The sequence below is a fragment of the Lineus longissimus genome, chromosome 10 (assembly GCF_910592395.1).
Source record: "Lineus longissimus chromosome 10, tnLinLong1.2, whole genome shotgun sequence".
Taxonomy (NCBI): Eukaryota; Metazoa; Nemertea; class Pilidiophora; order Heteronemertea; family Lineidae; genus Lineus; species Lineus longissimus.
In genome coordinates, this window is record NC_088317.1 from 6,453,227 (window position 1) to 6,471,300 (window position 18,074).

An 18,074-nucleotide genomic window follows, 5' to 3' on the forward strand; every position below is an offset into this window, starting at 1 on the left:
TTCAATAATGCATGCTTGATCTTTCTCACGCACCAATGTACATGATGTACTCAGTCATACACAGTGCATGCTACTCTACTGCCCTGCATCCATCAGTGGATTTGCTGGTGCCGATTCCCGAGAAACACCTGATGTCCTCCAAAATCATGAAATAAAGTTTATAACCGTTGGTTCATGTCCTGCCAGGGTTAGCCAGATGTGTCATTTCAGGGGTGACACTGCGCCCCAGGCCTCGTAAACTTGGTAGTTAGAAGAAAGAAACTAACTCACTAAATGTCAAGCATGTAGCATGTGCTATATTTGTTCAGACTTTTTAACATACATCAAATTAGTTAGTTATACTACAGACAGGCGGCAGCACCGTACCGCCAGGGGAATAGGGGCCCTCTCAGAGGTACAATACAGAGGACGTCGGAGAACGCGGTCATACCTCAAATAGACGTCTTCACATGTTTTTGTAAGCGGTCGTCGCTCGCGCAAACTTGTCTTGCATGTTTTTTTTGCATGTTTTTTGTGAGGACGTCGGAGAACGCGGTCGTATAAAAAACAGACGGTGGGTGGCGCTCGCGCAAACTTGCCTCACATGTTTTTGTGAAAGAGGACGTCGAAGAACGCGGTCGTATAAAAAAACAGACGTTGGGTGGCCCTCGAGACGGGTCATCCTATTTTGCGTCCAGTGGCGACCAGTGGCGTCCAACGCGAAAATATAGGGTGTATATGGTTAAAAATGTTTTCAAGCTCCTAAAACACTTTCAATAAACAAGATTTAGAAGTTTGGTGGAGTTTGCAAACCTAGTTTTTGAATAATCATCACCAGAAAACGATCTTAGTATGCCAACCTGATGCCAGATCCCGATTCCGCTTTTTCTATAAACCCAAGCAACGGCAGCTAAAACAAACATGGCGTCCAGTACTTTTGCTGGACGCATACTAAGGTCTCATTAGGGAGTCTTTTTTGTTATTCATGCGCGGCCAAGCCCTAACCGTAGTTCCTAAAATCATTAATTTCTCGGTCCTTACAGTACGTCAGCGCTGATTCAGCAGTTGTTTTGGCAAAGACATGTTTTTTGGGAGTTTCTGAAACCTAGAGCGCTACTCAATAGGCGACTAACAAGAAACTACGCATTTATACTGTTGTTGCCGACGTATGTGTACACTGAACTTGGGATGTGCGTCGGCCCCGTGTTGAAATGCCGTCCAGTGCCAGTTGGTGTGTTTTTCGCTGATTTGTGCAAAATTCAACATATCTCAAAAGTTCAATGGTTGACCCTCGATTTCTTTTTGATTTTTGTATAGCGTAAGCAACTGTCTTTCATGGGAGAATGGTCTCTGTAAGAATTATTCAGGAAGAAATGTATAATATTTGGGATTTTTCGTGATTTTCCGGCCCAATTGGCAATATTGCCATTTGGGATGGTGAACAGAGCTAGGAGCAAATGCGACGCTTATGATTTATTTAAAGAAATAAAATGCCCGATTTAACATCCTGCAGAATCAGGGGAATCGGGCGTTTCTAGTGAAATACGACACAAATGGGTTGTCCTCATGCATTCACTTTGGAAACGCATTTTAAAATAGATGTGAGACAAGACCACTAATGAATATTCATAGGTTGGAGGGTCGAGGCCTATCTATTAGACGAGTGCATGTTTTTTACTCTCAAGTACATATTTGGAGAGGTATTGAAAAAATATTTGTTGTGGCAAGTCTGCAGATATAAAGAAATGATTTGATTAAAAAAATAATTTCGAATTTTGCTAATTTGGTAATAGGGGGCGTGTTTTGAGATTTTTCTGCCAGTTGGCTGAAAAGAGTGGAAATATCAAAGTCTGTCTTATTTGTCGATTATCAAAAAATTTCCGATGTCAATCACCAGTTTATTTTTCACCATTTACTTGCCCGACTGTCCGGAATAACATAATCTAAATTTCAGATTCACAACACCACGCATTCTTTGATGCGTCGCGGTCAAACATTGACAATTTAACTGCTAAAAGGCTTAAAAAATCAATTGTGGTCTTGTCTCATGTTATGTCCTGTTGATGGGGCACGTCATCATCGCGTACATTTGGGAAAAACTCCCTAACGAGACTTAAGACATGTAAGATCGTTTTCTGGTGATGATTATTCAAAAACTAGGTTTGCAAACGTTGTCTGAATTAAAGATGCTTTCCCAATGCTTGACTGGTCTGGCAAGAGGCATTGCCAGGAAAACGTGACGTCATTTTGGCCATTCTTCTTACCGCACGCCCTCCCTCTCCGTAAAACTTCCTGACATGGTGTGAAGTGGGAGGGCGCACAATGGGAACTGTAATGTTCTGTCGTTTCGCATATTGATATTCCGTGTTTTATAATAAACCTTGTTGTTGTAATGGCGAACCGATTAGCTTGTCTGTTCTGTGACCTGCTCTACAGGAATGGCTCTGCATTAGTCCCTCACGACATTATATCTGGCGACGAGGATATTCGATGCTAAAGTAAGATACCAAGAACCCGTAGAAGTGGACATTTTGAAAAATGCGTGCAGTTATTACTGTGAATTTAACGGTTTAAAAAGTCTGTGACCACGCCGCGAGAAATATATGCGTAATGTACGCGCTATCGCTATGTATGTGTACGTGCAATCGTTCATGTAGAATAGAAATCTCGCCGCGCTGTATGTAGCCCGTGTGAATGCGTTTCCGCGTGTTACCGTTAGATGTCGACACTATCGTTTACTGTGCAGTATTATAATATCCCTAGTTTCTAGCAGTCTTGCTCATAATATTTAGAATATTAGTACCGTGTTGCCAAGATGCCATCACCAGTACGAGCTCCTGCTGACCCAGCTGCCGCTGTTGCGCCTCAACCGATGATATCTCTACCTAACTTTGCTTCATTTGATCCTCATACTGACCCTACCGCTATTGGCCCCAGATGGGAAAGGTGGTTGGCTAGATTTGAGAGACTCTTTGTTGGAATAGGTTTAACTGATCCCACAAGGAAGAGAGCATTGCTACTACATTACGCAGGACCTGATGTAGATGAGATATTCGACACGTTGACAGAGACAGGCGATGATGATGACTATAATACTGCTAAGGCTAAGTTAACTGCGCATTTTCTACCCAAGAAGAACGTAGCATTCGAGGTATACAACTTCAGACAGTGTACTCAAGCAAAGGATGAAACGCTTGATGCCTACCATACTCGCTTGAGAAAACTTGCCAAGACATGTGATTTCGCGAATGTAGACCGCGAGATTTGCGCTCAAATCATAACCGGCACTAATTCACATCAACTTCGCAGAAAAGCGTTGCGTGAAGACATGAATTTAACTAAAATTCTAGATACTGGCCGCGCATTTGAATTGAGTGAGCACCAAGCAACCAAGCTTGAAGAATCGCAACACCAAACCGTTAACAAGATTAGAGCCAAAGACAAGAGCCAAGGCAAAGGGAGCCAAAGACAGAGCAGACCTAAGCAGAAGACACGTCGTTTCCAGTCACAATCAAAGCCGGACCAGGACAGACGTCGCGATGGTCGAGATACCAGACCCCAGCAGCAACACAACGACCAGAACTGTGGTAAGTGTGGAGGGAGACCCCACAAAGTCAGTAGTAATTGTCCCGCCAATGGTCAGGAGTGCCATCGTTGCAAGAAGATAGGACACTTCGGGAGGATGTGCCGTTCAAAGACCAACAGAGCTAACACCCTGATGACAGAGGCTGACGAAGATTCTGACTACTGTTACTTTACCCAAGCTGCCAAGTCCAACAACCCAACGCTGTGTACGATAACAATCGGAAAGAAACCAAAAATGGCCAGAGTCCCCATGATGATAGATTCGGGAGCATCCGTCAACCTAGTCGACTCCAAGACGTTCAACGTTATTCGCCGAGCCCAACCTGGTATAGACCCGTTGCTTCCAGCTGACACACAGGTATTCCCCTATGGTAGCAAGACGCCCATACTGCTGAAAGGAATGTTCCGAGCCACAGCACGTCACAAGTCCGAAACCAAATGGTCGAAGTTCTACGTGACTGAAGGAGGAGGGAATTTACTTGGTTTCAAGACCGCGTCGGATTTAGGAATCTTGAAGATCGTACATGAGGTTAAATCGAAAACGAGGCCCAATCCGTCCAGCTCCAAGACCCTTCCTGACTCGCTGAAGAAGTATAAAGAGCTCTTCTCTGGTGTAGGCAAGATCAAACGTGAACCTGTGACACTTCACATTGATAAAGACGTCAAGCCGAAGCAGCAACCTCACCGTCGCATACCTTTCCATATCCGCAAAGATGTAGAGAAAGAGCTACAGCGTCTAGAGGAACTTGACATTATAGAGAAAGTCGATGGTCCGACACCGTGGATAAGTCCCATAGTTACAGTCCCCAAGAAATCAGGAGCAATTCGCATTTGTGTTGACATGCGCGAGGCAAATAAAGCGATAAAACGTGAAAGACATCTTATGCCGACTCTTGATGATCTAGTAACGGATTTGAACGGATCCACTGTGTTCAGTACCCTAGATTTGAGTAGCGCGTATCATCAACTAGAACTTGCAAAGGAATCACGTTTTATCACCACGTTCACCACCCATCTTGGTCTTAGACGCTACAAACGTCTTTTCTTTGGGATAAACGCCGCGTCGGAAATCTTTCAGAACGCAATCGCCGAAATTCTGAGTGACATACCGAACTGTCGAAATATCTCTGACGATATCATTATCCATGGCAAAGATAAAGCTGAACACGACAAGAGTTTGATAGCCGTGATGGAGAGACTGAAAGAATACGGAATTCGTCTCAACATGCCCAAGTGTCACTTCTATCAGTCAGAAGTGAAGTTCTACGGTCATATCTTCAATAGCGCTGGTGTTACCGCAGATGTGAAGAAGATCGAAGCTATAAGAGATGCGCCTGCCCCGACGGACAAGAGTGGAATACGTTCGTTACTCGGAATGGCCCAATACCTCTCGCGCTTCATTCCATGGTATGCTAGCATAACAGCGCCCCTTAGAGAGTTAACGCATGATAAGACAGAATGGCAGTGGAACGCGGAACATGAAAAAGCGCTAACAGACTTGAAGACTGCGCTCACCGGAGCAAAGGTCATGTCGTACTATGACCCGCGTAAGAAAACTGAACTCATCGTTGACGCAGGGCCCCGCGGATTAGGCTCGATTCTGATGCAAGAAGGTCGCGTTGTTTCGTACGCTAGTCGCGCGCTCACCGACGTTGAGACGAGATACTCGCAGACAGAAAGAGAAATGCTCGCAGTGGTCTGGGCAACAGAACACTTCCGCCTATACTTATACGGTTCGACTTCCCCTTTCACCGTGGTCACAGATCATAAACCGTTGATCGGAATATTCCAAAGCCAGAAGCCGATGTCGTTACGGATTGAACGATGGAGATTACGTCTAACGCCGTATAACTACAAGTTGGAATATCGACCTGGAAGGAACGAAGCCAACCCAGCCGACTTTTGCAGTCGCCATCCTGTAGTAGGCAATGAGCAGAACAGAGCAAACTTTGTCGATGATTACGTCAACTATGTCATTGACAATGCGGTTCCAAAAGCCATGCAACTCGAAGAAGTAAAATCAGAAACCTTACGAGACCATACCCTGCAGAAGCTTAAAGTAGCTATCGAAACTGGCTACTGGAGACGAGATGAAGAGTGCCTGAAGCCATTCAAACGTTTTCAAGATGAGCTGATCGTTCATAATGGTATCGTCCTCCGAGGGAGAAGACTGGTAATGCCTGACGCACTGCAGAGAAGAGCCATTGACCTTGCTCACGTTGGTCATCAGGGCATCGTCAAAACGAAGATGTTGCTGAGAGAAAAAGTATGGTTTCCGTCCATCGACGCCATGGTTGAAGAATGTGTCAAGGACTGTCTGCCTTGCCAAGCTACGTCCGGAAGAGCCAGCAAACCAGAGCCGTTACGCATGACAAAGCTGCCGAATGGTCCCTGGGAAGAAGTCTCTGTGGATTTTTACGGTCCTTTGCCAGTCCCAAGCGCTGACTACCTACTCGTGATGATGGATGACTACAGTCGTTACCCCGAGGTTGAAGTTATAGCTTCTACCGCCGCAAAGACAGTCATACCAAAGATAGACGCCATTATGTCACGCCACGGAGTTGTGTCGATTTTGAAATCCGACAACGGACCTCCGTTCACGAGCCATGATTTCAAACGTTTCGCTGAATACCTCGGATTTCAACACCGCAGAGTGACTCCGTTATATCCCCAAGCTAACGGTGAAGCAGAACGTTTCATGAGAAACATCACGAAGACTGTGCAAGCCGCACACATCGAAGGCCGCAATTGGAAGCAGGAACTACAGAAGTTTCTACGCCAGTATCGTGCGACACCACATTCAACAACAGGTGTCTCGCCATTCGAAGCCCTCTATGGTCGTAGGATGAAAACCCAGCTTCCATGTGCCGATTTCAACCCAGAGTTGAAAACTCGTTCTCAATCGTCAATGAGAGACACTGACAATGAACGCAAGCAGAAGATCAAAATGTATGCAGATCGCAGACGCAACGCTACTGAAAGCAACATTGCCGAAGGAGACACCGTTGTAGTTCGTCAGCAGAAACGTAACAAGCTAACGCCGCCATTCGATCCAGATCCATTAAAGATAACGCGTCGAGATGGTAATATGCTGACAGCCGAGCGAGATGATCGAAAGATAACTCGCAACCTAACGTTTTTCAAACGGGTGCCTGAAAGCCTGTTTGAAAACATTCAGGAAGAGGAAGTTGAGATTCCTGACTCAGATGCTCCGCCTACTATAGCACCTGAGACACCTTCTGGTATTTCTGAGCCTGAGACCTCCAACCAGAAACTGCCTGTGATGACTGAGACTACCTCACAACCACTCCGGAGATCAACTCGATCGAAGAGGCCTAACCCAAGATTCAAAGACTTTGTTCTTCGTTAAGAACACCCTGTTCTGAGTTTTATGTGTTTGAACTGTTCTATATTCATGTAGTGGACCTTCAATATTCATATAGTGCACTTTTATTTTGTTCTAAATAGGACACTTCAAGTTCGATATGGATGTGCTTTTATTCTGGTAATGAAGACATTATCCGTGTAAGGACTAAGTGAAGAGTGATTCGCTATTTGCGCCATGTTCTAATTCATAACTTCGAGAACATTCAAATTCAAGAAAAGGACAATTCTTGAGTCAGAGACAATCTTGTGTTTATTCTGCGCTTCCAGGAAAAGTGTTTAATTTGAGATTATGTTTTTATTTTGATACCAACATCCGCGTCTGGACTTATTAAGCGTAAACCTTTTCATCCAAAAGGGGGTGGATGTAATGTTCTGTCGTTTCGCATATTGATATTCCGTGTTTTATAATAAACCTTGTTGTTGTAATGGCGAACCGATTAGCTTGTCTGTTCTGTGACCTGCTCTACAGGAATGGCTCTGCATTAATCCCTCACGACATTATAGGAACCACACTGCCGCGATGTTAATAGTTTCTATTTATAGAATTCAGCGGCAGAGATTTTAAGCACGGAAAAAGTAGATTAACTCGACTAATCTCAATGGATTTTACCCAGGAATGTTTTCAAGGCGAGAGAAACATCTGATTTAAGTACTGCGCTTATTAGATTTCATGTTCATGCCGAAGATTGGGATAAAACGTGGACGAAAAGAATGCATTATCGAGTGTTGGAGAGGTCACGTGATTGTACGAGAAACCTGAGCGAAAACAATACTGACTCCAGCTCCCAGAGGGAGGAGCTGGAGTCATAATTATCAATCACCAATGGAATGACCCTATTGAGAAATTTGATGTAATTTTTGTTTATTTTCAATCGTTATAGGTCACCTCCTCACACATTACTGCCAGGGGTGAAAGACTTGGGTAAAGAACGACTCTCCGGTGTGGAGATTGATTACTGCACGTGACAATAAATATTGACGGTGGAAGATGCCAGCTTTGCGATTTTCTCGACAATAATGTCTAAATATGACTTTATTTCTTAGTTGATTTCGAATTTGGGCATATAAACACTGTACAGCTACATAAAGAATACATTAATTTGGTAGATTCTGTAGATACATGTTCACTTCTTATAAAATTTGCACATAGTCGTATTCCTAGCGTTTTTCCGGGTTCTTTGATATGCAAATGTACATTTCCACGTGCATTCATCTACGCGGTATTTCTGATATCCTTCCATCAACATATGGCGTAAATCCGATTGTCTCAGCCAATATCAACTATGGTTCATTCGACTAGGTCTAGCCTATTGGCGAGTGTGTGTGACCCTTATGGAATGCCAAAGCGGAATAAACTCAACACAAGAAAATATCTCAAGATATTCTAAATTCTCTACCAACAATCATGAACTTCAACCACAACTTTAAAGAAACACCCTCAAAACAAAACAAAAAGACGCAAGAAAGAGGAAACACCGCAAGATAAAAAAAACCTCCCTCAAAGAAAAATAATTCGCCTCAACATTAAAAAAGTCCCTCAAGGCAAAAAATTCCCTCAAGATATAAAAAACTCCCTCAAGAAAAAGAATTCGCCTCAACATTAAAAAATTCCCTCAAGATATAAATTTTCCCTCAAGATATAAAAAACTCCCTCAAGAAAAAGAATTCGCCTCAACATTAAAAAGGTCCCTCAAGACAAAAAATTCCCTCAAGATATAAAAACTCCCCCAAGACTCACGTGACCAGGATCAAGAATCACGTGACCAGGATCCGTTACCCATGTCACGTGACCCGCGCATACCGATGACAATGAGCACCCGGGGATGAGAATCTATTCGCGATCTGATCATTATCGTATTACGACGGAGATCTCTTAACAGATCCTCCATTTGAGGGTCCCGGAAGAGTCGATCAAGCTCAGCCTGCTGCATGTGCTGCCTCGCCATCCTCAAAATGTCAAAGCTGACAGCTCGCGCGCCGACGTCTGACGTCAGGGATTTATGCGTGTCACGTGATTCTTGATCCTGGCCACGTGAGTCTTGGGGGAGTTTTTATATCTTGAGGGAATTTTTTGCCTTGAGGGACCTTTTTAATGTTGAGGCGAATTCTTTTTCTTGAGGGAGTTTTTTATATCTTGAGGGAAATTTTATATCTTGAGGGAATTTTTTAATGTTGAGGCGAATTCTTTTTCTTGAGGGAGTTTTTTATATCTTGAGGGAATTTTTTGCCTTGAGGGACTTTTTAAATGTTGAGGCGAACTATTTTTCTTTGAGGGAGGTTTTTTTTATCTTGAGGTGTTTCCTCTTTCTTGCGTCTTTTTTTTGGTTTTGAGGGTGTTTCTTTAAAGTTATGGTTGAAGTTCATGATTGTTGGTAGAGAATTTAGAATATCTTGAGATATTTTCTTGTGTTGAGTTTATTCCGCTTTGGCATTCCATACCTGGGTGCACCTTAAGTGCACCCAGGACCAATCTTGGTGTACCTTAACTTCACTTAAAGATTCTTATCTGCACCCAGTGTGAAATTCGCGCCGATTAAAAACCTGTGTCCAAGGTTGAAAATGGTATGTTTGTCTTGTAGCAAATCAGAACATCTCGTGTCGAACATTTGCTCTATTTTTCGCTTAAAAAGTGTATACATATACATGTATTACAGATGGTGGTAAGAAATAAAGAAAAAGTATTTTTAAGAACATAATACTATTTACTATGTCATTAAGTATGCTGTATGAGATGATTCCCCCATCCATACATACATCCGTTCATAGCACACGTGTGCGCAATGACCCTAGATCCTGCCACTGATGTAGAACTGACATTTTGACACCTCGTTTACAGTTAGTGTTCAGCAAAATTACGGATGTAGAGCAAAAGCACGCGTACCCCACATCGGACACAGGTTTTTTAATCGGCGCGTATTTCAATCTGTTTGCACATAATGATCCTTTTAAAGCAGCACCCAGGAGCATCCTGGGTGCGGTGCTGTGCTGTTAAGGTACACCCAGCTTGGTCCTTGGTACACCTAAGGTGCACCCATGACGACATTTGCCCTTTTGACGACACTGACTTTATTGCATGTGTTAGGTCGACTGAAATATTGTGAAGGATAGACACCTACATGTAGATGTAGGTGACACTAGTTAATTTGTTTTAGCTATATCGTGTATTCAAAAATGCTAAGAAACAATCACATGCAAACACTTTTCTGAAGAAATTCTGTTGAGAAACCCTTTACCTTTACAGCATTCTAAACGGATTTTAATAGGTGCTATATAGGTTTTTCATATATGATTTAAAAAGTTATTTTAGTTATATAGAGTTTCTATGTTGATAAAATACATAGACTACACTGTATATACTATATAGATTTTTTTTCACATGGGATCTTATAGTTTATAGGTTGTCCTTTACAAAACCCATACAGGTGATATACCGGTATAGATTTTATATAGTCTTTTTTGGCCATTTTTGGCCATTTACTTTAAAGATTTGCTCCGGAGGATTTTGTCTGTGGTATAAGTTTGCAATGACACCATCAATATCTCGAGAAAGCAGGTAATCCAATCAAGAATTCTATTGCGTGTAAATGCAATTCATGACTATATGGGAGTTATTGCTGGTCCTGACCAACATTGACAGAGCTCCAGCAAGTTTAGTATTTTCCTCATTTCAATTCATGACAATGGACATTAACGGAACTTATAGCAATTTAACTTTCGCAATCTTACGAGTTCAGTCAATTCTTCGATGTGGTATGGCATGCTCGAATATTCAGATGTGCGTTGCCTTTTTCACCACCCCCAAGAACGGCCATGACCGCCATGATCAAACGGAAACCTGCCATCTTCACAAAAATGCTGCTACCAAGGACTGGACTTGCAGAGGCGGGAAAACAGGGCATCGGCTTTGGAAAAAGCAGGTAGCCAATATTTCGGTTTTTATATTCGCAACCTATTTTGCAATAAAGACATAATTTGCTGTTGTTGCATGCGCAACCGGTTAGACACTAGGACGGCGTTGCTTGCCCTACTGACAAGCTCGCACTGGACTGTTTGATATCGGAATTTCGTTAGTCCTAGACTGGTTGCCTACCAGGGCTAAATAAGCCATATTTAGTATATTTAGTGTGTTGGGTTTAATTACAGTTAGTATGAATGACTCGTTCTATGGAACGATCTCCATCATCCTCGCATTGCGCCCATAATTGTTAGAACTCAAATTTTCTTCAACGACGTTAACCGGAGCGCCCGAGACTGGAATATGCAACTTTATGCAGCTGTTGAAACAAAAACCTAATTCTCGTGCGAATGCATGGCGTACAGTCAACTGAGGAATAAGGTGTACACCTACACTTCAACTTTGAGGGTAAATTATGGTCGTCTGATGATTACTTCGATTCAACTGAACTGGTAAACATTTTTGACAAATATATGATAAATTACGTGAAACTGCACAATACTACTTTCAAATTCAGACTGACCTGTGTTTTAGGCGTACCTGTCTATAATGAAGTCGTATTTTAAGTCGTGCACTGCAATTTGGATAGCCACTTCGTTGTAGCCATCTTATACACTGATCCAATTTGATATTATAAACATTACTGTAAAAATCCAGATGGAATGGCATAATGAAAACGTTCGTCGATTAACTGAATATTAGATAACCGTACGTAATTCAATATCGGAGATGAGGTCGGAGTGGGACTCGGAGTGGGACTCGGAACGGGCCAAGGCTCAGATTTAGCGGAATCTGCAATAAACATTTGAAAAGTTCTATTAGTATCAATTTGCTGAAACCCATATATTTATCGACTTAGGAAAAAAAAACAACCAACATGCATGACAAAATGATCTGCATTATTCTTCTCGGACCATTTCCACATCGGCTGTGGTGGGGGAGAAGGCCAAACGTAGCAATTTCTACAAATAATTATCATATACATATTCTATAGCGATCTTTTCATGTGCATTGTTTTTGGGTGTTTCCGCTCAATTTTACCATAATTTTCCAGTTTTCCCAGTTTTTCGCAGTTTTCGTAGATTCCGCTTAATTGCCCTGGCCATCAGGATGATTTTCAGAGTGGCGCTCATTGTTGCCAACATGTCTATAATATATACAGGGTATACCAAAAAGGCTGTATCCGCCTATACGTTAATAATGGGTTTGTATAAACAAGATGAGCGCATTACTTATGAAGATTTTCTAATCAACAGAGAGAGACAGCCTTCCATCTCTCCCACAATGTAATGTATTAAAACCTAATTTTAACAATTTCATCCACTTCATTTAAAGATGTCATATCTTAACTTTTAACCGCAACGCCGAACTAGCAGAGGGGCACCTATCGGTCGTACCGTGATCTAAGGATCTATGGCCAGTTCCCACCGTGGGCGGCATCAGTATTTTACCACACAGGGCTAAGTGTCATAGTCACAGCGGCTCTTTTTTATTACTCCTCGAGTCCTTATCGTAACGTCTACGTCTACAGCCAAGATGATATAAGCGGAGATTTTAAACTGATGTATCATTTTCATTTTAACGAGCTCGCATTTATTGCTGGCGAATATGGCAATGATGTCATAGGTGTTAGCACTCGTCGTGGACGGAAATCTGTCGCTGAAAAGTTGCGAGCATTTCAATTCGAGTTGATTAGAAGAAGCAATTGCCGAGAGTTGATTCTACCGTATGGCGAACTTGAGAAAAGCGTCGGTCCAAAGAATTCGAGGTTCAAATATTTCAAAATGGTTTCATGAAGTGAGAATGTTTTCTTGGAGTTGACTTTTCGATGCAAATTTCAGCAGCACAAAAACAGGGGAAAAGTCCTGTTTATGTCTTGGTTAAATTGGTATAAAATAGTAAACATAGGGTTTGTTCTTAAACTTCGGTATGTTAAAAGCCTAAAAGAGATAAATTACTCTCTTGTGCCTGAAGCCGAAAGTGCTTTATTATATGATATGGATAACATCATGTTAAAGGATATCCGATGTGATTTGAATGGTTATCTCTATAAATCATCATCCAGAACACACTCCATCACCATCTTGTCACTGCATTATAATAGTGTGATCACCAATATTATAGTAATGAAACACAGCCTTGGGCAGCCGGTGTCATAGTTGACCAGGTTTAGTTGACACCATAAAGGAGCATTGGTTAGGCAAGAGTCTTTAAATAAAAAAATTGAAAGACTTTCAGACTGGTTGAAAGACTCTGGTCAGGCAAATCCCAAGGATACTAAGTAATCTTGTTCTGAGCAACACCACTATCTTTTAATAAACGTGATGTGGTCACATACCTCAGTTCAACTAAGTGCCCTCGGCCAGACGAGATGAAAAACATTATGAGCAAGTCGAAGACAGACTGTTATTTGAATGACGATCGCCGTATTTGGGAGATCATCTTTCAAATGAGAGTATGGAAAGAGTCAGTTCGACCACTACACTGTTATTGCAATACAACGCAATAGTTGTAAATTGAAAGTGAAAGAAAGCGATATTCGGAGGTTTCAGCTTGCATCTTCTTTTATTGACGGTCATGGCCTCTATGCACCATATAATACAATCCATCAGAATTCAAAATGGACGGAGACTTTTTCCAGGGGGACATTTTCCACTTCTACACTGTACTGGATTGTGTGACCCAGTTCAATTTTGTCATTGAATAATTGAGTTCACCATCGCGTTGCCAAGATATCTGGACGATTATCTTCATCGAATCGGAGCTTACGTCCTCGTTTCAAAGATGCCTGGTCGCCGTCGTCACCGAGTTGGAGTTCATGCTCACGTTCGTATTTCAACGATCGCTGGTCGAGTGCAGTCACCGAGTCGGAGCTTACGACCACGTTTCAACGATCTCAGGTTGAAAATCGTCTCCGAGTCGGAGTTCATGAAAATCTTTGGATCGTTGTGTTTCTATTTTTTATGTCTATTTTAGACTACTTCTCAATGATGGCTAGATGCATGGCTTGCTGTTATGTTATCATTAAACCTGTGGTTCTGGTCATCATTCAGACACGAGGCTTTCAAGCCTCTTGGGATCATTTGATGAGCATAATTAATAGTTATAATAGAAGACACTTACCAGTCAGTTGAAGTGTGATTGAGATCCGATCGAAACCTTAAAATCAGGAATTGAGTAATAACATGCCCGCCGTTTCTTATTTTTGAGGGTCATAGTTTCGGCTGCATTTTTCTTTGTGCCTTGTTCTCCCTGACGTACGCGTTCAAGTATGAGTGTTCAGGTGAGCTAGCGTCTGCTATCTAATTTTATTACTCCATTCCCATGCGGGCAAGATCGAACAGCTCGAGTATGAAGTTAGGCGATATAGGTCGAACAGTGTTGGTCTGGCTGAGGCAAGGCTCACTGGTACAGGTGAGATGACAACAGCCGATGGACACAGACTCTTCTTTAGTGGTAAACATTCCAAGCGTGGATATGGGATGGCAGCCATGATTCATAAGGACACGGCACCAGCAGTTCTAAAAGCAACCTATTGGTAGTCCCTAGTGCACCAACTGTGAAATTAGTAAAAACTAACCATTAATTAGTGGTTCCAACTAAAATAGGTAGTAAAACTACCATCAAAATGGTTAAGAATTACCATTTTGATAGTTAAACAAATAATTCCACAGTCAGTGCAATAGCAACTACATGTACCAGAGTAGTAAAACATAACAATACTTGGTTACTTTCACTATTTAATTTTAAAAAGAGTATTGACCAGTCTCCAACCGTATGATGACTGTGAGGATCAGCGCAAAACCATTCAACCTGTCAGTTGTCCAGATCTACGCTCCAACAAGCTTTGGATCCGAGGACAGGATGAATGGATTTACGAAGACATCATGGCTACTATGCAGTCTCTCCCAAAGCAGGACATTATTATGGTAGTAGGGGGCTGTGACGCAAAAATCGGCACCGATGCCTAGGACCAATGGAAAGGCAACGTCGGGAGATTGTGCTCAGGAGTAACAAACAAGAGGGGCCTCCGGATAATTGAATTTCCTCAAAAACTCAGTCGAAAGGCAACTTGGCATTCTCCTATTGGTAACACACACAACATGATCGAGTACATTACGGTTACGAAAGTTTTCGTGAGCAGCATCAGCATGGCTGAGACCAGGACCTATCCAGGAGCAGATGTTGGAATTGACCATGAGCCTGTCCTTACCCCAATCGCGTTTTTACTATCCTCATGGCAAGCTACAATCCACGCCCGAGTTGTCCCTTTGAGATACTGTATGTTGCTAAATGACCTTGAATGACGTGTGATAGTGAGAGGCTGATATTTCTGCTCCTATGGCGGAATTTTAAATCTGAATTGCTTAAAGGTATGGACGGTTTTTTATTGCAGTATGTTTGTTCTTCCTCTGGTTCATCAGGAGTAAACTATTTTTCTGAACGTGTTCGATGCTTTTCCAATTACATACTAGACGAAAAACGCGTTGTTTCGTTATTTCTAGTACGCACAAGTCTTGGCGCGAAAGACCTTTTCCGCCAGGTGAGTGCACGCTGAGATCCGCGTGTTCGTCACCCCGCTATTAAGATGCAACGTCATTTCTATTTATTGTCGCAGTTGCGGGGTAATCAAGCACCATCAGCGTGACGACGGAAAATTCGAGATGAGCACCAAGAGGTCACAAGGTAGATCCATGGCTCCAAGAAACGCCTTACTAGTGCATCGATCCACGTGGAAATGGTCGACGCATGTAGAGCTAACTCGGGTCAAATCGGAGTCAACATCGAAAAAGAGTGATAATTCAGTCAGATTTTGAATTTTTCCTCTTTTTGCGCAATTTGTTGATGGAAACTACTTAATATATAGATTAAGAGGTGACTGGGTAGCTGACAGCTGAATAATATTGCCCTTAATAATGCCAATGGTCTATTAATGCCAACCCGCTTTAAAGTCTTAATTGGGCATCTCATAAAACATAACCCCTGCTGGAATGCAAACAGGATTTTAAAAGTAGGAAGCAGATGTTTAGACGTTTATGCTATACCCGATTAAACGACTGATAAAACGATAGAGATAATATATACTTGTTCACAAAACTGAATAAGATCTTAACGATCTCATACATAACTTATCTCGATTTTGGCCCGTGAGAGCCTCTATAATTGATTCCTGTCGCATGCAGTTACCTGCGATGACCACCGTAAACATGGTAAATGAGTGAGTTTTGTCACATGCAATCATGATCACCGGTCGTAGTGACAAAAAGCACTAGTCTGCTTTAGGTTCAATGATCTCGATCACAAATAGCTACGTAACTACATTTTGTATATATCAACATGCGCATGGGGTCTGACTCTAATCTGCGATATCGATTTTCAAAGCACTCGACGTCAAAATATAAAGGTTTTCTTTGATGATTCAATTTTATCAAATACAATTATTGACGCTGGTTGTGTTGTTATTCATTAAACGTTGTCTTGTTAAAGCTACAGTTATCGTGTCATCAGGATCTATTGCATCGATTGTGTCTGTTGCAGCAGAACTAGGAGGTGACTAAGCATGCTATTTTCGGCCTTTTTCCTGATCAGTGTTGTAGCGGAGCCAGTCTGATGATGTGGGGAAAAATATTTCTTTCCGTCATCATGTCGACTGTTTTCCGCGACAACAGAGAGCCACAACAGCAGCTCCGGCTCTATAGAGGCGCGGATCAGGAATTAAAGAGGCTAATTGTGCTTCGGAATAGGATCCAAGGCTTAGGGTCTATATTGAGATACCAATACCTTGTTGCTAAAATTTCGTCGAAACCCGCGCCGGTTTTCAAATCTAAAATACCTTTTTTTCAGTATTCAAAATTTGTGAGAATTGATTTACTTTTGGCAAGCTATTGACCAAACAAAGCCGGATATGCCAAATAATTCTTTTCGCATGGTAAATGTGTGTTTTTACCTTTGATATATGTTGTTATGAATCACGTGTACGCTCTACAGGCTGGCCCTGAATTATTTTCCTTTGGACAATAGAATTCTATTGTGTATCCATTGTGTGAAGGAAAATAATTTTTGGGCCACCCTGTATAAAACGTCCTCGGTTTCAGCAGATGTGTCTCTGGCATTTTACCGACGAATGTTTTGGGTCAGCGCTGACTGCAGTCTTAGCGTATTTAATTTGTACACAAATGCATTCGAGATATTCATGTACGCACGTGCCATGCAAAATGCTGCATTTTGACATAACCAGGAGGCCATTGTTTGAGTTTCAAAAAACTCTCAGTTCCGTAAAAAGAGAAAGAGGCCAAATATGATTTGTGACACTAATGTATTTTTGAATGCCACTTCAACAATCAAATCGTCATTGATCCATTCCCGAAATATGCTTCTTTCAGAAAATTTCGCGTTCAGGAAGTTTACACAAATTTCGCGAGTAGGTCATGATCGCGAAAACATTCAGCCGTGAAAATCCTTTCCTTTTCAGCAAGAATTCCATGTCATTGTTGCCATAATTGCATTGCATCCAGCTACAGGCCCTATTTCGATCGAGGTGATTAAAGAGACTGCGGATATAGTGTACCCTTCGCAATTAGCACGTATCGTAATGACTCCTAAAAACCTCTAATTCCACACGTCTTGAATAGTGCCCAAGAATCTTTGGTCCCGGGTGCACCTTAATTTGGGTGTCCTTAACAGCAATAAGGTTCCTTATGTACACCCAGTTTGAAATTCGCACCTATTAAAAACCGGTTGAAAATGGTATGTTTGTCTTGAATTGAAGCAAATCTGAACATTTGCTCTATTTCCCCCTTAAAATCTTACGAGTTCAGTCAATTCTTCGATATGGAGAGCTATGCTCGACGATATTCAGATGTGTGTTGCCTTTTTCACCACATAAAATACACTAAAAGCCTATAGAATTTGTTCATCTTATAGTATATAGGTTGTCCTTTACAAACCCTATACAGATGCTATAAAGGTTTAGATTCTATATAGCCTTTGGACCATTTTCTTTAAAGATTTGCAACAGAGAGTTTTGTCTGTGGCATTAATTTGCGATAACACCATCAATATCTTGAGAAAGAAGGTCGTCAAGAATTCTAAATGTTGAGTTCGTAAACCCTGTGAATGCAATTCATGACTATATGGGAGTTATTGCTGGTCCTGATCAACATGGACA

General features: G+C 41.9%; 1 protein-coding gene across 1 annotated transcript; it reads left to right on the plus strand.

Annotated features, from left to right (window-relative positions):
* Positions 1-2,794: 2,794 nt before the first annotated feature.
* Positions 2,795-6,934, plus strand: LOC135495073 (uncharacterized protein K02A2.6-like). The gene has a single exon (XM_064783489.1). It carries the CDS (start codon positions 2,795-2,797, stop codon positions 6,932-6,934), a length of 4,140 nt encoding a protein of 1,379 aa, XP_064639559.1.
* Positions 6,935-18,074: the final 11,140 nt, after the last annotated feature.